The 22,157-nt window shown below is 37.5% G+C and overlaps 1 protein-coding gene across 2 annotated transcripts in view; it reads left to right on the top strand.

Annotated features, from left to right (window-relative positions):
• The window catches only part of ARHGEF12 (Rho guanine nucleotide exchange factor 12), a 165,268-nt gene that overhangs the window by 62,164 nt on the left and 80,947 nt on the right, over positions 1-22,157 (top strand). Inside the window, exons 2-4 of one of the 2 annotated variants that reach the window (XM_065945619.1) lie at positions 7,353-7,376; positions 9,000-9,085; positions 10,684-10,740. In XM_065945619.1, coding sequence (XP_065801691.1) covers positions 7,353-7,376; positions 9,000-9,085; positions 10,684-10,740 — 167 coding nt within the window. The remainder of the gene's footprint in view (positions 1-7,352; positions 7,377-8,999; positions 9,086-10,683; positions 10,741-22,157) is intronic. The other variant, XM_065945620.1, reaches the window with a different exon arrangement.

The following is a 22,157-nucleotide window of genomic DNA, read 5'->3' as shown; positions in this document are numbered from 1 at the left end:
GGTTTGTCATTGCTTTTCTTCCAAGCAGCAAGTGTCTTTTAATTTCACAGCTGCAGTCACCATCCACAGTGATTTTGGAGCCCAAGAAAATAAAGTCTGTCGCTGTTTCCATTATTTCCCCATTTGTTTGCCATGAAATGATGGGACCAGATACTGAGATCTTAGTTTTTTGAATATTGAATTTTAAGCCAACTTTCTCATTCTCATCCTTCACCTTCGTCAAGAGGCTCTTTAGTTCCTTTTCACTTTCTGCCATTAGGGTGGTATCATTTGCATATCTGAGGTTATTGATATTTCTCCCCGCAGTCTTGATTCCAGGTTGTGATTCATCCACCCCAACATTTCGGGTGGTGTACTCTGCATATTTCCCAGTGGCTCAGACGGTAAAGGATCCTCCTGCAATTCAGGAGACCTGAGTTTGATCCCTGGGTCAGGGAGATCCCCTGGAGAAGGAAATGGTAACCCACTCCAGTATTCTTGCCTGGAACAATCCCATGGATGGAGGAGCCTAACGGGCTACAGTCCATGGGGTTTCAAAGAGTTGGACATGACTGAGCGGCTAATATACTTCTGCATATAACTTAAGTATAAGTTAAATAAGGTTGACAATATACAGCCTTGACATACTCCTTGCCCAATTTTGAACCAGTCCATTGTTCCATGTCCAGATCTAACTGCTGCTTCTTGACCTGCATACAGGTTTTGCAGAACACAGGTAAGATGGTCTGGTATTCTTATCTCTTTAAGGATTTTCTATAGTTTGCTGTGATCTACACAGTCACTTTGCCAACAAAGGTCTGTCTAGTCAGGGCTGTGGTTTTTCCAGTAGTCATGTATGGATGTGAGAGTTGAACGGTGAAGAAAGCTGAGTGCCGAAAAATTGATGCTTTTGAACTGTGATGTTGAAGAAGACTTGAGAGTCCATTGGATTTCAAGAATATCCAACCAGTCCATCCTAAAGGAGATCAGTCCTGGGTGTTCATTGGAAGGACTGATGCTAAAGCTGAAACTCAAATACTTTGGCCACCTCATGCAAAGAGTTGACTCATTGGAAAAGACCCTAATGCTGGAATGATTGGAGGCAGGAGGAGAAGGGGACAACAGAGGATGAGATGGTTGGATGGCATCACCAACTCAATGGACATGAGTTTGAGTAAACTCTGGGAGTTGGTGATGGACAGGGAGGCCTGGCGTGCTGCGATTCATGGGGTCGCAAAGAGTCAGACACGACTAAGTGACTGAACTGAATTGAACTGAACTGAACACAGTCAAAGGCTTTAACATAGTCAATGAAGCAGAAGTAGATGTTTTTCTGAAATACTCTAGCTTTTTCTATGATCTAATGGATGTTGACAATTTGATCTCTGGTTCCTCTGCCTTTTCTAAATTCAGCTTTTATTTTTGCAAGTTCTTGATTCACAGACTGTTGAAGTCCAGCTTGAAGGGTTTTGAGCATTACTTTGCTAGCATTTGAAATGAGTGCAATTGTATGGTAGTTTGAACATTCTTTGGCATTGCCCTTCTTGCGATTGGAATGAAAACTGACATTTTTGCAGTCCTGTGGCCACTGCTGAGGTTTTCCTAATTTGCTGGCATATTGAGTGCAGCACTTTCACAGCATCGTCTTTTAGGGTTTGAAATAGCTCAGCTGGAATTCCATCACCTCCGCTAGCTTTGTTCATAGTGATGTTTCCTAAAGCCCACTTGACTCCACACTCCAGAGTAGCTGGTTCTAGGTGAGTGATCATACCATCATGGTTATCCGAGTCATTAAGATCTTTTTTGTATAGTTGTTCTGTGTATTATTGCCACCTCTTCTTAATATCTTCTGCTCTGTCAAGTCCATACCATTTCTGTCCTTTATTGTACCTATCTTTGCATGAAATGTTCCCTTGGTATCTCTAATTTTCTATAAGGGATCCCTAGTCTTTGCCATTCTGTTGTTTTCCTCTATTTTGTTACATTGTTCACTCAAAAAGGCTTTCTTATCTCTCCTTGCTCTTCTCTGGAACTGTGCATTCAGATGGTATATCTTTCCTTTTCTCCTTTACCTTTCTCTTCTCTTCTCTTCTTAGCTATTTGTAAGGCCTCCTCAGACCGCCATGTTGCCTTTTTGCATTTCCTTTTCTTGGTGATGGTTTTGATCACTGCCTCCTGTACAGTGTTACAAACATCTGTCCATATTTCTTCAGGGACTCTGTCTATCAGATCTATTGCATTGAATCTATTTGTTACCACCACTGTATAATCATAAGGGACTTGATTTTGGTCATACCTGAATGACACTTAATAATGTCACTAGTTCTTCCTAATAGCTACTAGTAATTAAATGCTTAGTATGCGCAAGGCAGTGCTTCTTATTTAATGCTTCTCATTTTATGCTTTACTTCTCAAAACAAAGTGGTGAGTTTGGTATTAGTATTATCACTGTTCTACAAATGATTCTTAGCGAGGTTAAGCAACTTGCCCAAGTTCAAATACCTTTTCATTGTAAAACCAAAATGCGAACCTTGTGTTTTTTCTGAGGAGTCCTTGAACCTAAGGCGTTGAGATCACATGTAATTCTCATTGACTGTACTGTAACAACACTTTGGCCACCTGATGCGAAGAGCCGACTCATTGGAAAAGACCCAGATGCTGGGAAAGATTGAGGGCAGGAGGAGAAGGGGGCAACAGAGGATGAGATGGTTAAGAAACATCACTGACTCAATGGACATGAGTCTGAGCAAGCTCCGGGAGATAGTGAAGGACAAGGAAACCTGGCATGCTGCAGTCCATGGGGTTGCCAAGAGTTGGACCTAACTTAGAGACCGAACAACAACAGTACTGTAGCAATGCTGGGATAGTCTGTTTTTTGCACTGATGTTTATTATCATTTTATGAGGAGTTGAGCCTAAGAATTACCTTAATTGTTAACCTGTTTTGCAGAATTCTTTGTCTAGTAACTGTACTCACTGAAGTGATTTTTCTCCTGCATTTTAATATGACTAAAACAGGATGTATGTTACAATGAAATTTTTGAGAATTCTAAATTTAGTAGATAACATTGTTTGAATGCTAATAAAAGCTTGACCACTCTCCAATGTAGGTGAAATTTCCTTAACTTCCTCCCCTTCATTTCGGTCATCCACTATTAAGAACCATCCAGACTCTCAAATTCCTCATCATAACTAAACCCAAGGGATAAAAATCTAATATCTTGGAGGAAACAGAATAGGAATTAAGGTTTGCCTGGGATATCCCCATTTCTTCTTTCAGAATGCTTCTCATTGGAGTGGTATCCAAAGGCTAGCTTTTTTCTCACCAAAATCAATAAAAGGAAAATATGATTTCTAGTAGGCTATTTATTATAAACAAATATGTTGTGACACATCACTTAGGCACTTCTTTGCAGTTTTTTTAATCCAGAAGAAATTCTGTGTAATGGTCTTAAAGCTTTTAGGTTTTAAAATCTCTTTTTAAAAAAATTTATTTATTTTTGTCTGCACTGGGCCTTCGTTGATGCATGGGCTTTTCTCTAGTTGTGGAGAGCAGGGACTACTCTTTGTTGAGGTGCACGGGTTCTCATCACAGTGGCTTCTCCTGTTGCAGATGACGGGCTCAATAGTTGTGGCACATGGGCTGAGTTGCTCCACAGCATGTGGGATCTTCTCAGACCAGGAATTGAACCCATGTCCTCTGTCTGCACTGGCAGGCGGATTCTTTACCACTGAGCCACCAGGGAAGCCCTGAGTTTCTAAATCTTAAAAATAGTTATGATATCATGTATGTGTATATATGTATCATAGAATCATTAAACCTGGCTAAGAAATGAAAGTATTATTCCAATATATATATTAATTGCAGGTTAGGGTTGTTTAATTACCAAATCACATTTCCCTTTACACTATATAACATACTGGGAGAAGTGTGAAAATAAAAAATTGGGGGGCGCCTCTGTATATTGTAACCTAATGATTTAATACTAGAGCTCAGAACTAACAAAGAAAAGGCATCCTGAGTCAAGTGAGTCAATGTGTTGTGACATTTAAGGCCCTTGGTTAGGATTTTTGGCATGCAGCTGTGCTTAGTATGCTTAGACGACAGAGGATGAGATAGTTAGATGGCATCACCAACTCAGTGGACATGAGTTTGAGCAAACTCCAGGAGATGATGAAGGACAGGGAAGCCTGGTGTGCTGCAGTCCATGCGTGCATGCATGCTAAATCACTTCAGTCGTGTCCACCTCTTTGCGACTCCATCAACTGTAGCCCTCCAGATGTCCACGAGATTTTTCAGGCAAGAATACTGGAGCGAATTGCCATGCCCTTCTCCAGGGGATCTTCCCGACCTGGAAATCAAACTCGTGTCTGCCTGTGTCTCCTACATTGCAGGCGGATTCTTTTTCCACTGAGTCACCTGGGAAGTGCAGTCTCTGGGGTTGCAAAACGTCGGACACAACTTAGGGACTGAACAACAACCAAGGCCCCTTTATCCCAGTGGCTCAAACTCCTGGTAACCCTTTTGTTTATCTATTATGGTTCTTCATATTGGCATTTTGACTTTGTCATATATCTAGCAAAATACATATACACATATATAAATACACACAAACATATTCATTGTTGGCTAAATGTCCAAGTCATCAACAGGATATTTTCAAAATCCAGACACATTTGATTAACTAGCCACATCTAATGTTATGTCAGCATTCAGACACAGCTGTTTCTACTTAAATATCTAACCAGAGGGGATTTTCACAATTTTATGATTGGACTACACAATGGACAGGGACTTGGAAATATGGGATTTTTGTACACCAGAACTGTTTTATCAGTCTAGTGTTGGATTACTATGTTGCTTAGAATATGGCCATTTCTCAGCCTTTAGTCTACCTTTCTGTAGCATTTAGTAGTAGTATCTCTTCTTTGTTGGTCCCTAGGACAGCCCTTTCTCTATTGTGATTTATCTTCTTTATCTCCTTCATCAGTTCTCACATCCTTTCTCAGTTGTTCAGAAACGAGGTTTCTTTTCCCCAGGATTTGATCCTTGGTGTTTTCTCTTTATGTGCTGTTTTAAATTCAGTGACCATCAGTAGGTTGGTGACACAAATCTACAACTCTAGCCCCAAGTTTTTCTTTGGGGTTCTAGCTTTCTGCTTCTAGCTGTCTCATTACATCTCCATGTGAATATCCAGGAGGCGGTAGTGATTTTACAAAACTGTGGGATTCTGTTGGTGATGTTCTTAGCTGGAGCTGACGGAAGAAGGCCCTTGACTTTGTTACTTACGTGCATATGCAACATCACATGCATATGTGCATGTATGTTTGTTTGTTTCACCACATATTTTAAAGTGGAATTTGGTGATTAGAGAAAAAGTATTGTGATGTAAAGATTTTTTTTTGAGAAATTTCTTTGTATTTGGGGACTGTGATAAGTCAGTTGCAATAAGGAAGTTATACTGTGAGGTAGCCCTTCTTACTTCATTTTTGTCCTCTTTCCTTTCCTTTCCATTCCCTTGTAAGAGAAAATAGCTCAGGAAACTGGTTTACAATCAGTAGTCTGGGAACTTCCGGTTTCTTTACCAGAATCTCCCTGGATGATGCAGTTTCTGACGCAGGCAGCATTGTTCTGGGATAGGAGTTTTTAATATAATGGTTGTCAGGCCAAGTGGCTAAGGTTGCTAACTGCAGGTATTATCCTTTGCAGAAATTCAGTTGGGAATTCTTTACTGCCAACTTTTATGTTCATCTTTTTTTTTTTAATTAATTTATTTTAATTGGAGGATAATTACTTTACAATATTGTGATGGCTTTTTTGATTCTTTAAATTTAAATCCCATTCCATCCCACCTCCTCCAGCAGGTAAGGATGGACTACTTAGGAACTCTTATTTCTGAAGATTTTATAATCTTTTTTTGTAATCAATATATTCTTTAGAGCAGTGTCCTCTCTCTTAGTCCTGAACCTCTATTTCTTGTCATGCCTACCTGGGTTGTAAGTTAATATTCTGTCACTTATTAGGGAAGTTTTTAGATTCTCTTTTTCTTTGGATCAATTTTAATTTATATGGGAATTAAAGGGAATTATAATTAAAGTTATATTTAGACTAAGTTTTCTTTTTAAGCTAAACTACCTCCATGACAAATAAAATAGTCAAGTATCATTGTTTTATGTTTATTTCTTCCTTCCCTTACTAATGTGCTTCCCTGGTGGCTCAGTGGTAAAGAATCTGCCTGCAATGCAGGAGACACGGGTTCTATCCCTGGGTGGGGAAGATCCCCTGGAGAAGGAAATGGCAACCCGTTCCAGTATTCTTGCCTGGGAAATCCCATTGATAGAGGAGCCTGGTGGGCTACAGCGCATGGAGTCACAAAAAGAGTCGGACACAACTTAGCCACGAAACAACAACCCGTACTAATAGTCTTTTTAAAAAATTACTGGTATTCTTAATAAACCCTGTTCTTATTACCTAGACTAAATATTCTTTACATGAAATATTATTGGTTGAAATAATTATAGAAATGACAGAAATGAGAAGAAGAATGGAAGTTTGAGAACATTCTTTTAGACTTAGGTTAGTGTTTATGTATAGTGTCAAATTCTTATCAGGAAGCCTCCAGAAATATTCTTTTAAAAAGACAACCAGGAGGAAAGGCTGTAGTTCTCTTTGCTTACAGAACTGAAAAAAGTGTTAAAGTACCCTTTGTCTTCTACTTTTGGAACTTGTTTTTAGTAACTGATAGTACTTCAGTGGTAGTTTTTTCTAGATTTCTGTTGTTACAGAAATAATTGAATGGGAAATATTTATGTTAAACATAAATAATTGAAGATCTTGATTTGATCATGATCAAAGGTTAGACACAGACCAATAGAGCAGTAATCAGCACCCAGGTATTTTGGATGGGGAAAGGTGAAGAAGGAACTTTCTTGCTAGGAAAAGTATATATAATATTTATATTATAATATTTATAATGGTGACATTTTTCTAGCTTCCATTTTTTAAGTCTGTAAAATAGAAATAATATCTTCATAGATATTTTTAGATTTAAAAAATAATATATGTGAACAGTTTAGAATAGTACTTAGCGTCTACTAAGCCCTCAATAAATGTAGCTATTGCTATTATTATTTGGATTTTTAAAAAGAGAACCCATACTCAGGGACAGCTGATGGTAAATGCACCTGCAATTTAAGATTTAACAAAGTAGTTAAGACATTAAAAAATGTATCCAGTTCCACTTGTTTCTTGAATCTTGCCTTGGAAAAGTTAGTACAAGATTTAAATCACTTATTGGTTTTATAGAATGAATAAACTTAATCTTAAAAGTGAAATAACTACATCTGTTCTTTTTGTTTTTTTCTTTGTTTCAGGTTTCCCCTCAAAAAACCTATAAGGTAAGTTCAGTTGCACTTCATATGTTTAGGTTCAGTGTTACTTAGAAATGTTCCTTTGAAATTATGGTGCATTTTCGTGGTTTTAGAAAATGTGGATTTAAGTAGTTTAAAATTTCAGAATGTTTTACAAGTTTGAAATATAACAGGTGTTGCATATTTTTTCTGGAAGATGGCATTATTTTGATAACATTTCTAATGTTTTTAATATAAGCATTTTAAAAGTTTGTTCAAATCAATACTTAAGGTCACTCCTTATGAAGAGATTTAATTTCGAAATCTTTTGTGAGTGTTTTAAGTTGTGAGTAGCTTGGGGAGTGTAAATGGATTGCCAGTTTTGATGTGTTTTATAACTTGGTTGACTGTAACTGCCTTTAGTTAATGAACTTTGGCAAACTGAATCAGTTAGTTACCCTAAGAAAGTAAAGGAAAAAATCCAAAATGTCCAAATATTTCTGTGTTTGTATCTATATCTTCATATTTATTCATTTTCTGGGATTAAATGCCTCTTCCTGAGTACTTGTTCTTCAGCATCTATTTTCTCTCTGGTCTTAATTGTCATAAATATTATTTAAAATGTAGGTAGTGTGTCATTCCTAATTATTATGATACTTTTATCATTTTTTAGTGATGGCATAGTCCAAGATACCAGTGCTCATCTTGACATTTCAGTTAATTAGTAATGTGTGTGTTACAGTAGTGGTCTTATTTGCTGCCCAGTCATTATCTGATCAAGTGTAATATGGTAGGGCATAGGAAAAACAATAATTCTAATTTCATTTGGGACTTGCAAAAAATATGTCTGTGGCACCAACTGTAGGCAGGCTTTAAAAGAACCTTGCCTAAGATTTTTTTTTTTTAAACTGTTCTCATCCATGCTGTATTTACACAGATTTTTGAACCTGACCATAGTAAACACAGGGTTGGGACTGTGTTTAATTACTTTTCAGTACTGTTTTATTTTCTGTTACATTTGAATAATAGTGATCAGCCTGTGAAAACCACTAAGAGGTTTTAAGCAGTTATTTCTCAGAATAAAATACACTTGATTACTAAATGCTGTGCTGTGCTTAGTCACACAGTCGTGTCCAGCTCTTTGTGACCCCGTGAACTGTTGCTTGCCAGGCTCCTCTGTCCATGGGGTTCTCCAGGCGAGATTACTAGAGTGGGTTGCCATGCCTTCCTCCAGGGGATCTTCCCAACCCAGGGATCGAACCTAGGTCTCGCACATTGCAGGCAGATTCTTTACTGATTGAGCCACCAGGCAAGCTCAAGAATAGTGGAATGGGTAGCCTGTCCCTTCTCCAGGGAATCTCCCCTACCCAGGAGTCGAACTGGGGTCTCCTGCATTGCAGGCGGATTCTTCACCAGCTGAGCTACCAGGGAAGCCCTTATTGGTAAATACTGCTCAGTATTTTAAAGCACTTTTTGTAACCAGCTAAATAGACTCTGTATTAAACATAGCATTTTAAAACGCCTTGAAAAATATGAATTAGGTTTATGAGACTATGTCAGGTAAACTCATTTATTGGTTTCTCTTTGTAAGACACACTTGGGGTTTTTTAATTGTTTTTGTTACAGTGATTTTTTTTGTAGTAAATATTTAATTGCTTTTATTTAACTTAGGCATGGAAGTATTTTGAACCGAGAGTCGCCAACAGATAAGAAGCAGAAAGTTGAGCGCAGTACATCACATGATTTTGACCCCACAGGTAACACACTTTGTTCTGCCAAAGAATACTGAGACTGGTGAAGTTTCGAATAATACACCTTAAGCTACATAACTGCCTGAGACACCCAGGAATAGCTGTTTGATCTGTTTAAGACTCTCCTTCCTCTTCAACTACATGATGTGAAACCTTTGCACTCAGAAGGAATACAGGCATTTTTAACTTTCAACACTATGGATTCTACTATGAAATCATCATTGCAGACTGTTATATTTTAAAATAATAATGATAATAGAGATAGTTATATCATAATTGGAAATTTTGGTCAGACCAAGGACTTAGTAGCAAGGTATGAACAGTAGTATGTTTATAAAACCAAAACTGTAATCAAGGCTATAACAACTACATATTCTGTAGTCAATTAAAAATTCAGATGTGATCACAGTAAATTGGAGAATTAGATAAAATAATTCAAAGTTAATGATTGTCTCACTTTAGAGTAAATAGATGAATAGAAATCCCTTTTTCTTCAAAAAGTGTTCTAAACTCAGAGCTAGCTGTCTTTCAACTTCAGTAGTATTGATATTTCCTAGAATTTTCATGCTAGTATACTTCTGACTATTTATAGTCTTAATTTTGTATATAGGTTGAACCCCTCTTGTAATATATAGGCTTTGGTTTCCCCTTGTAAACTCACTCAGTATTTAATATATAAAAATTACTTGATAAATATGCTTTTGTCATTTGAAACTTATTCTTTGTGCATATACTGTTTTATTCACTTAGTCGTTCGTATGACAAAAGATGAAGTAAGTAAATACTAAGGTCTCAGATACATAAATATAATGTATCTATTTTTAGGTATTTTCATTTAGAAATAACATTTTTATAGAGTGGTTTTTTTTTTTTGTATCCAAGATGTTACATAGTTTAGTATAAACCACTAGTGCACTTTGAAAAATATAAATATTACCTAGTAAGGAAAGAATGGGAAGTGAACAGCTACTGAACCTTGGGTGGTAGGTTAAAAATGAAATCCCAGTCATCAGTTTAGGAGGCTTTGGTGGTGGGAGTATGTAATATATAACTTCTGGATCTCCATTAAGAAATAATTCTTTGTTTCTGACACCTAATTTTGCTGTCATAGGACTCCAAGGCTTTCATTTATTGATTAGTTTTGTCTTGATAACTAGGGCCACAGAGTTTCCGTCCTATACTCATCGAAGCCGTTAAAGTCTTGTTAGGTTGACTTACTCTGTATTGTTCATCTGTGATGTGCCTCTCTCCAAAGACAGATTGGCAAAGTGGTACCCAGTGTTCCACAATGAGATCACTACAGCTTTTAGTGCTTTTGTCATCTCTACAATTGTCAGATGATATATTTTGTAGAATTCTCATGTGTTGTTTTGTTTGAACATATTTTTATTGCACTGTCTTTTCTTCAACAAATCTAAAATGTCATTACCTGTGCTGTTCGTGACTATTCTAAGGGCTGTCACCTGTGATGTTCATACTTTGTGTTTGCACGATTTAACTTGATCATGATTCATTCTTTTTTTTTTTTCCCCCATGAATTTTCCCCCTTACATTTGGTCTCCATATTTTCTATATCTCTCTCCTTTTCTCCCGCTCTTGTGCAGATAGCTCCTCCAAGAAGACAAAGTCTAGTTCAGAGGAGAGTAGATCCGAGATATATGGTAAGCTAATGTAGCCAATTCAGCCTTGCACCTTTGGAGCTTGCTTCATGCTGTTTCATTTTTTTTTTTTTTTAACTGCAGTCTTCTTGTGTCTGCTCTGCATGGCATGATCTCCTGCAGGGAAAGGGAGCCTGGGGTTTTAATGTGGCTGTGATGTGGAAGCTTAAGATGGCTAGAAACTAACATTATAGAGGAAGAACAGGTACATATTCTCTTTCATCTTATGTTAGGAAGGTGATCTCTTAAGATGTTTGGGTCGAGTTTCTCCAAATAACATGGATGAGCTTTGAATTTTTGACATTTTCTCCCCATGTCCCATTTGCAGAGTTTGAATCGTGTAGAATTTCGTCATTCCTACCAGTCTTTTCCTCTCAGTTTAGTCCCAGTGTAGTTTAGATGTGTTAGCAGCTCTTCAGAATTTTTATTTTATTTTTTATTGTTTCTTTTTAATTGCCTCATCATTTGGAAGTGCTGTTCTTGTATAATTTATCTGCAACAGCAGAAATAACTTAAATGTTTTATTTTTGTAGATGAAGATTTTCTCTGCCTTTCATAAGTTTCCGCAAAACTTATTCTGAATGAGAAAATTTCAAAATGGCACCTCTAAAAAATAATCTCCACAAAGAGCAGGTTAAACCTGAATGGTCAAGTCTTACAGCAGATGATTGAAACACTAATATTTCCAGGCTGTGTTCTGTCTTCCAAAGATAACATAAACCCTGTTTGTGTAGTTCAGACATATTTTTCCTTTTCCTTTGCATAGTTTTACCTGCCCTCTTTTCTTGTTTTGGCATCTAATTAGTGTTTTGAGAAAAGTGAATAAGAGAAGCACTGCCTGGAACGTAGACTTTTAAAATAATCTCTGAAAGACTAATAAGTTTTTCTTTTTTAAGAAGATTCCAAATTTGGCCTCAAAGAAAAACCAGGTCTTCTTCGGTAGAGCCAAAATCTATCAAGTAGAAGTTTCTCCAGGTGCAGCTGTTTCCTAGCTTGATTAATACATGAAAGGAAAAAATATGTAAAAATGCCCCCTTTCTCTTTTAAGACACTTGAACACATACTATCAGATACTGTTTAGTATTATGAGGTCTGTGTTTGGTTATAAATCAGTTAATGCTTCTGTGTTAGATACATACTGTAGTTCTTTGCTTGGGTTTATGTGACCAGTACTTTTTCTGTGACGTTTAAACCTTTTACAGTAGTTCAACAGGAAATGTGTACCATGCCATATGGCATGTTTTTTTCTTCCTTCCAAAGTATTTGGCTCCTCATAATTTCTTGAGACTCTGCCTTTCTGTTCTATATAAAGAGCCGCCTATGGTTTATTCTCTCCTTAGGAATGTGAACACTCTCTTTATAGCACCATTCTTTTCCAGTAACCTTTGCAGTGTTGTAATTTCATCTCCCCCTCATTTTCCTAGATCTGTGGTATGTATGTTGTTTGCTTTGGATGGTACTAACAATTTAGGAATCCATGACTATAAATAGTATACTAATATTTTTCTTACCAGCGATAGGAATACTAACACTAGTTCAGACATGCCATTGACTTGGTAGTGATAGAAACATTTTAAGTGGTAATGGGGAAGTAAGGTGTGGCTTCTTTGTGTTTGTTTCTTGAGAACCCTTGAAATACCTTTTTTGGAAGGAACTAAGCCATGAGTTCTCAAAAAGCATTTTCAAGAGGGATGCCTTGATCAGAACAGAGTTAGCATGCTAACTTAAATCTCGTTGACATTACAAATATTTTATCACCAGTGTGAATAGACTTCTTCAGACTGTGTGCAGTTAGCATGGGTGAAAAGGAGTCTCTGGAGAGTTTTGGAAAGTTTAGAAATACTGGAGTATGACTTGAGTAGAATCATAGCAACTGATGACATTACTTTAGTGTAGGATCTCTTAAGCAAGGAGATCCAACCAGTCCATCCTAAAGGAAATCAGTCCTGAATATTCATTGGAAGGACTAATGCTGAAACTGAATCTTCAATACTTTGGCCACTTGATACAAAGAACTGACTCGTTTGAAAAGGCCCTGATGCTGGGAAAGATTGAAGGTAGAAGGAGAAAGGGACGACAGAGGATGAGATGGTTGGATGGCATCACTGATACAATGGACATGAGTTTGAATAAACTCAGGGAGTTGGTGATGGACAGGGAGCCCTGACGTGCTGCACTCCATGGGGTCGCAAAGAGTCAGACACGACTGAGCGACTGAACTGAACTGAGGATCTCTTAACGAGCCCACTTTTAACTTTTGAGATTATCTTCTCTTGGGTAAAATTTGTTAGCTGGATACTTCACACAGATACTCGTCATTCACTTACAAATTATTTATTTTAAATTTTCCTAGCCATTTTTAGAGCCATTTTGTGAGATGGATTTACTTTGCTCATTTTAAGAGGAAATCAAATGTTTGTTTTGTATTCACTTCTTTGTTAAGCTTCCTCCCAGTACAGTAGGTCAATATTTGTTCCTTTTCCCCTTATTTTCCTCTCAGAACATTTTGGAGTCTTTTGACCATATACAGATATATTTTCTGATCTGCAGTTTTAATGATATTTAATTTTATGTTTTCCTTACTGTAATGGAGAAATTTTGTGTTGTTTGAGGAGTGTGAGAGATTTAGCAAGGGAATTTTGAGTTAGACTACAACTACTCCCTAATTTCTATCTTGGTGTCCTAGAAAGATCCCAGCTGATGGTATTATGTATAAGAAAATAAGCTATGTCTTTTTGAATCTGTGTTAGTCCGCTGGGACTTCTGTAGCAAAATACTAGAGACTTGACTTAAACAAGAGTTTTATTTTCTCAGTTTTGGAGACTAAAAATGTGAGATGCGGCTGCCAGCATTAGTCAGGTCCTGGTGAGAGCTCTTCTGGTTTAAAGATGGTCACCATCTTGCTTCGTGCTTGAGTGGTGTTTTCCTTGGTGCAAGCATGTATAGAAGGGGAAAGAGAGAACAAGCTCTTTGGTATCTCATAAGAATACTAATCCCAGCATGAGAGCCTCACTCTTAATGATCTTACTTAACCCTAATTCCTCATCAAAGGACTCATTCATCTCCAGATACTATCATGTTGAGGGTTAGGACTCAGCATATGAATTTTGTGGGCGTGACACAAACATTTACTTCATAACAGAAGCAAATAGTTACTACTTAAAATATCCTGATTTAGATATTTAGAGTGCATTTTTTTAAATTCATATTTTTTTTCCTGAATTCTCATATCTGTAAAATGAGAAGTTCTTGGTTTGATTTTTACTCCCACCAAGTTATCATTCTCTCTGTTTTTTCTTCAACTTTGCAAAGAGCTTTCTACAACATGAACGTCTGTGTCCTCGTAAGTCACTCACTTCCTAACTTAAGAGCTAACTGCTGAACACATACTCTCTGGGAGGTGAATCAAAATAATCTAACTTGAAAATTTATAAACTTCTTCTCAATTATCACCTTCCCTGTGAGACATTAGGCAGTGATGATACCCTATCTTTGGTGTATATAATATTACATCTACCCTTTTCTTTTCTCTTTATATTGGTTTTGTCTTTTCTGTATTTATTTTTCCTTCTTCTAAATTTAAGCATAACCCAAGTTAGTCACTGATCTTTTTCTGTTTCCAGTCTCATATTTGTAACAGTTCACTGCATACTCCATTCTATCCTTCAAATCCAAATGACCAATCTGGGATTTATCAGTGTTAACTATGACTGAAAATTGATTTCCATTTCTTTTAGTGGCACAGTCATTTTTAAATTTACTTTTGACTTCTTCCTTTCTCTTGCCCTCTATTGTCAACTGTTTGCCACGTTTCATTGGTTCTACCATCACATTATTTTTCACCTCTTACTCCATGGTTTCATCTTTGCAGCTTTGTTCAGTTTTTCATTGTTATTAGACTTTTCTAATAGACTCATAAGTTTCTTTCATGTTGATTTCACATTGATTCACTTCCTTTTTATTTTTCTATATTCAATCAGATTGGTATCACTGAAGTAAGGATTTAGTCATTCGCTTTTTAGGAAAATACAAGTAGTTATTAAGATATGCCATGATTTATTTCCAACTCATCATTCTCCATTAATCTACTACTTTTCACCTAAAGGAACCAGAATGTCCCCCAAATTTTCATTTCTTCATATATGACTTGGTACTTTTTCTTGGCTCATGCCATCCCCATTGTTTTGAATGGTTTATCCCCTATAACTCCTTGTTGGAACCCTCCCCTCCCTTCATGGCCTGTGTTCAAATACTACCTCTTCCATATGGCTTTCCTAAGTTTACTAAGTTTTTAAACAACTGCTTTTGTTGTCTGACATCCTGTTAACTTCCTGCTTTATATCAAGTTGTTCATATTTATATTCATCTTTGCATCTTCCATAATGCTTGACACACTGGAGTCACTCATTGAATGAATGGTTGTTGAGATTGGTATGCATTGTTTTAGTAAAGAGGATTAATGGAATAAAAGTATTGGTTCATTTTAATTGAATTCTTCCTTTCTCTGAAAAATTTTAAGGTAGAAGAAAATGTAACTTTGAAAAGAGACTTACTGTTGGTTATAATTTAAAGGAAAGAAATTGGCATATTTGGAACTTAAGGCCCTTGTTGCTGGCAGCATTGTGCATTTAGAATCAAGAAACTTCTTAATCAAAGGATTATCTAAGGTCTAACTCATAAAACATGTATGTCTGGCAGCAGTTTAAAAATGAGCTGTTTTTATGGGGTTGCACATGGTCTTTCTCCACACCCTTCCCTGAAGCTAATTCTTAAGAGGTGAGACTTAGAGAAGTTTGGTCATGTAAAAAAATCAAAGGTGAAGAAAGACTAATGTGCTTTCCCTGAAGTAAATGCAGTTTGAAAGGTTTAGCATGTTGCTTTGCATATTTAACACTACATCTTCATTAATTTTCTATTTGGCAATATAGTTGCTGCATTTTTCAAGGAATGTATTGTAGTGAAACCTCAGAGTACTTTTTCACCTTTTTTAGAATACCTGAAAAACTTCTTCCCTTCCCCACGATAACACATTATAAAGACAATTTTTTTTCACTTTCGGTCCTTGGTATTTCACTTTTGAGTAAGAAACACGTTTTTTATGTTGGTTTCAAATGTTGCATTGGAAAGGAGGATTAAGGAAGTGGAGTAAAAGGATGTGAAGTTCACCTACCCCTAAAAACACATGAGAAATACATTTACATGTGGAAAAATTCTCACTGAAAACAAACTGGAAACTGGCAGAAAAACTATACAACCAAGGCTGCAAGAAAAATTCTCACATAATTGGGTAGGATGGGAAGAAACACACTGGGCTGAGACCTCTGCCCCTAGAAAGGACCTAAGGAGAAGAGGGAAATAGTGTGGGTGGACACTCACCCTGGGAAGTAAGCAGGTGGAGCCACAGCCTGGGAATCACAGTTCTGGGGTCCTCTGTAGAGGAGACAAGCCCGCTTGGCTGCTTGGTGAACCAGTGGGGCAAAGAGAAAGACTGGAAAAGCCTGGACTCCACTGTGAGGAGTACGTGGGTACTGGCTTGCCAGTAAGAAACACGCGTAAAAAGAAACAGAGGCAGTTCAAGCCTGACTACCAGGGATCCTGCTCCAGCATCCTGGGAGTGGAGCCCGCCCCTGACAAGGCAGCAGTGCCTACCTCTGAGCAGAGAGGATATCCCACCTTAAGTCCTGCGATGGCCAGGACCAACATCAACCACCAGCACCAGTGTGCACACCCCCTGTCAAGGTGATCATGGCTAGCACATCCTGAGGAAAAATGTGTCTGGCATCTACATTAAGTTCACGGTTCACACCAGAGACTGTAGGCATAAACAGTCTACACTGGGATGCTGCTATGTAAAAACATCCCTCAAGACCACAGTGGATAACTTTCACCTAAATTCAGAGACAGAGTTAAGTAAAATGGTAAGGCAAAGGAACTACCCTCAAAAGAGCAAGGAACTACCCTGAAATAATAAATAATGAAACAGAGGTGATCAGTCTACCAGTTAATGAATTAAAAAAATTTGTAATAAAAATGCTAACTGAACTAAGAAAGAGATTGCGCTAAGCACAGATAATTTCTAGAGCCAATAAAGATCCAATAAAAAATAGATAATTCAGATTTCCACTTGGAACTCTGATCTGATGTGTCTACTGTAAGGCCTCCACATGTGATTCCCTATGAGCAAGTGAAACCAGACAAAGCATGAAGGAAAAAAGAACGCAGGCACAAGTCATCCCTAAAAAGAAATCAACACAAACCACTCAACGAGCCTTTCCCTCCAAGGACAAAAACCAAAAGGAAGAAGGAATACAACCCTAAAGCCTGACCTCAAGTGGAGCAAGTTAGAAAAAATGATGAAAAGACAGAAATACAGCACAAATGAAGGAACAAGGTAGAAGCTCAAAGACCAAATAAACGAAGAGGAAATAAGCAGTCTACCTGAAAGAGAATTCAGAATAATGATAGTAAAGATGCTCTGAAGACTTGAAAATAACATGGAGAAAATGCAAGAAACGTTTGACACCGTTAATACAATCACCAAGGACATATGTAACGATAACCCTATATGCAAAACAGAAAAAGACACAGATGTACAGAACAGACTTTGGGACTCTGGGGGAGAAGGCGAGGGTGGAATGTTGGTGGAATAGCATTGAAACAAGTATACTATCAAGGGTGAAACAGATCTCCAGCCCAGGTTGGGTGCATGAGACAAGTGCTCAGGGTTGGTGCACTGGGAAGACCCAGAGGGATGGGATGGGGAGGGAGGTGGGAGGGGGGATCGGGATGGGGAATACATGTAGATCCATGGCTGATTCATGTCAATGTGTGGCAAAAACCGCTACAATATTGTAAAGTAATTAGCCTCCAACTAATAAAAATAAATGAAAAAAAAAAAGAAGCAAACAGAGGTGAGTAACACAATTACTGAAATGAAAAATACTCTAGAAGGAACCAATAGAGTAACTGAGGCAGAGGAATGGATAAGTGAGCTGCAAGATAGAATGGTGGAAATAACTGCTGAAGAGCCAAATAGATGGAAAAGAATGAAAAGAATTGAGGATAGTCTCAGAGACCTTTGGGAAAATATTAAACGCACCAGCATTCAAGTTACGGGGGTCCCAGAGGAAGATGAAAAAAAGAAAGGCACTGAGAAAATTTTTGAAGAATTAGATCAAGTCCAAGAAGCACAGAGAGCCCCTTACAGGAGAAACCCAAAGAGAAACACATTGAGACACATATTAATCAAGCTAACAGAGATTAAGCACAAAGAAAGAATATTAAAAGCAACAAGTAACATACAAGGGAAAACCCATGTATTTAACAGCAGATCTTTTAGCAGAAACCCTGCAGGATAGAAGGGAATGGCAAAAAAAAAAAAAGAAGGGAATGGCAAGATATATTTAAAGTACTGAAAGGGAAAAATCTACAACCAAGATTACTATACTTGGCAAAGATCTCATTCAAAATGGATGGAGAAATCAAAAGTTTTACAGACAAGCAGAGGTTAAGAGAATTTAGCACCACCAAACTAGTCTTGCAACAAATACTGAAGGGACTTATATAGCCAGTAAACACACAAGAACGTAAACACCTACAGAAACAAACCCAAAACAATCAAGAAAATGCCAGTAGGAATATAATCACCTTAATCACTAATCACCTTAAATGTAAACGGATTAATGCACCAACCAAAAGATACAGACTGACTGAATGGATACAAAAATAAGACCCATATATATGCTGCCTACAAGAGACCCACTTCAGACTAGAGACACATACAGACTGAAAGCAAAAGGATGGAAAAAGATATTCCATGTGAATGGAAACCAAAAGAAATGCAAAGTGGCAATCCTTATTTCAGACAAAATAGACTTTAAAGAATATTATAAGAGACAAAGAAGGATACTACATAATGATCAAGGGATTAATCCAAGAAAAAGACATAACAATTGTAAATATTTATGCACCCAACATAGGAGCATGTCGATACATACGGCAAACACTTAACAGGCATAAGAAGGGAAATTGACAATAATAGTAGGGGACTTTGACACCCCACTTACACCAATGGACAGATCATCAAGACAGAGAATCAATAAGGAAACACAAACCTTAAATGAAGCATTAGACCAAATGGACCTAATTGATATCTTCAGGACTTTGCATCCAAATGCAGAAGAATACACTTTTTTCTCAAGTGCATATGAGACATTCTCCAGGATAGACCACATCTTGGGTCACAGTTCAAGCCTCAGTAAATTTAAGAAAATTGAAATCATATCAGGTATCTTCTCTGACCACAGCACTGTGAGACTAGATATTAACTACAGGAAAACAAAAGCAAAAAACAGAAACTCATGGAGATTAAACAATACATTATTAAATAACAAAGAGGTTACTGAAGAAATAAGGGAAATCAAAAGATTCCTAGAAACAAATGACAATGAAGACACAGCGACCCAAAACCTATGGGCTCAGCAAAAGCAGTTCTAAGAGGGAAGTTCATAGCAACACAACCATACCTTAGGAAACAAGAAAACATCAAAGAGACAACCTAATTCTACATCTAAAGCAGCTAAAAAAAGGACAACAGAAAAAAGCCCCAAAGTCAGCAGAAGGAAAGAAATCCTAAATATCAGAGCAGAAATAAATGAAAAAGAAATGAAACGTTACCAGAGATCAACAAAACTAAAACCTGGTTCTTTGAGAAGATGAACAAAATTGACAAACCATTAGCCAGACACATCAAGAAAAAAAGGGAGAAAAGTCAGATCAACAGAATTAGAAATGAAAAACAAGTTAAAACAGACATCACAGAAACACAAAGGATCATAAGAGAATATTGTGAGCAACTATATGCTAATAAAATGGACAACCTAGAGGAAATGGACAGATTCTTAGAAAAGTTCAATCTCCCAAGACTGAACCAGGAAGAAATAGAAATTATGAACAACCCAATTGCAAACACTGAAATTGAAACTGTGATCAAAAAACTCCCCAAAAAACAAAACCCTGGGGCCAGATGGCTTCACAGGGGAATTCTATCAAACATTTAGAGAAGAACTAATGCCTATTTTTCTGAAACTCTTTCAAAAATTGCAGATGAAAGAACACTTCCAAACTCTTTCTGCGAGGCCACAATAACCCTAATACCAAAACCAGGCAAAGTAAAAGATGCTCAGTCGTGTCTGACTCTTTGTGACCCCGTGGACCCCATGGACAGTCCATGGAATTCTCCAGGCCAGAATACTGGAGTTGGTAGTTGTTTCCTTCTCCAAGTCTCCCACTTTACAGGTGGATTCTTTTATCAGCTAAGCCACCAGAGAAACCCCCAAACCAGGCAAAGACAACACAAAAAAAGTAAATTACAGGCCAATATCACTGATGAACATAGATGCAAAAATCCTCAACAAAATTCTAGCAAACAGAATTCAGCCACACATTAAAAAGCTCATACACCATCATCAAGTCAGATTTATTCCAGGGAGGCAAGTATTTTTCAGTACGTGCAAATCAATCAATGTGATATACCATATACACCTTAACAAATTGAAAGATAAAAACCATATGATTATCTCAATAGATGCAGAAAAAGAAAAGCCTTTGACAAAATTCAGCACCCATTTATGATAAAAACACTTCAAAAAATGGACATGGAAGGAAGCTACCTCAACATAGTAATGACCCCCCCCCAAAAAAAAGACATAGTAAAGACCATATATGATAAGCCCACAGCAAACATTATTCTCAGTGGTGAGAAACTAAAAGCATTCCTGCTAAGATAGGAACAAGACAATGGTGTCCACTTTCACCACTATTATTCTATATAGTTTTGGAAGTCCTAGCTACCGCAATTAGAGAAAAAAAAAAGAAAAGTAATCCAGATTGGAAATAAAGAAGTAAAACTCTCACTGTTTGCAGATGACATGATACTATACATAGAAAACCCTAAAGAAACTATCAGAAAATTACTAGAGCTAATCAGTGAATTCAGCAAAGTCACAGGATACAAGGTCAATACACAGAAATCACTTGCATTCCTACAGACTAACAATGAAAAATCAGAAAGAGAAATTAAGGAATCAATCCCATTCACCATTGCAACAAAAAGAATAAAATATCTAGGAATAAACCTACCTAAGAAGACAAAAGATCTGTATATGGAAAATTAAAAGACACTGATGAAAGAAATCAAAGATGATGTTAACAGAGAGATATTCCATGTAGGTAGGAAGAATCAGTATTGTGAAAATGACTGTACTACCTAATGGAATCTACAGATTGAGTGCAATCCCTATCAGACTACCAGTGGCATTTTTCATAGAATTTGAACAAAAAATTTCACAATTCGTATGGAAACTTAAAAGACCCCGAATAGCCAAAGCAGTCTTGAGAAAGAAGAATGGAGCTGGAGGAATCAACCTTTCTGACTTCAAACTATACTACAAAGCTACAGTCATCAAGACAGTATAGTACTGGCACAAAAACAGAAACATAGACCAGTGGAACAAGATAGAGAGTTAAAACCATGCACCTATGGGTACCTTATTTTTGACAAAGGAAGCAAGAATATACAGTGGGGCAAAGATAGCCTCTTCAATAGGTGGTGCTGGGAAAACCAGACAGTTCAGTTCAGTTCAGTTCAGTTGCTCAGTCATGTCTAACTCTTCGGGACCCCATGAACTGCAGCACCCCAGGCCTCCCTGTCCATCACCAACTCCTAGAGTACCCAAACTCATGTCCATTTGCCCTCAATCTTTCCCAGCATCAGGGTCTTTTCAAGTGAGTCAGCTCTTCGCATCAGGTGGCCAAAGTTTTGGAGTTTCAACTTCAACATCAGTCCTTCCAATGAACACCCAGGACTAATTTCCTTTAGGATGGGCTGGTTGGATCTCCTTGCAGTCTAAGGGACTCTCAAGAGTCTTCTCCAACACCACAGTTCAAAAGCATCAATTCTTTGGCGTTCAGCTTTCCTTATAGTCCAACTCTTGCATCCGTACATGACTACTGGAAAAACCATAGCCTTGACTAGACAGACTTTTGTTGACAAAGTAATGTCTCTGCTTTTTAATATGCTATCTAGGTTGGTCATAACGTTGCTTCCAAGGAGTAAGCGTCTTTTAATCTCATGGCTACAATCATCACCATCTGCAGTTATTTTGGAGCCCCCAAAAAGAAAGTCAGCCACTGTTTCCACTGGTTCCCCATCTATTTGCCATGAAGTGATGGGACCGGATGCCATGATCTTAAGTTTCCTGAATCTTGAGCTTTAAGCCAACTGTTTCACTCTCCTCTTTCACTTTCATCAAGAGGCTCTTTAGTTCTTCTGCACTTTCTGCCATAAGGGTGGTGTCATCTGCATATCTGAGGGTATTGATATGTTTCCTGGCAATCTTGATTCCAGTGCTTCCTCCATC

Source organism: Muntiacus reevesi, chromosome 9, assembly GCF_963930625.1.
Source record: "Muntiacus reevesi chromosome 9, mMunRee1.1, whole genome shotgun sequence".
Lineage (NCBI taxonomy): Eukaryota > Metazoa > Chordata > Mammalia > Artiodactyla > Cervidae > Muntiacus > Muntiacus reevesi.
Note: the sequence above shows the minus strand (reverse complement) of the source record. Positions and strands in the feature narration are given on the sequence as shown.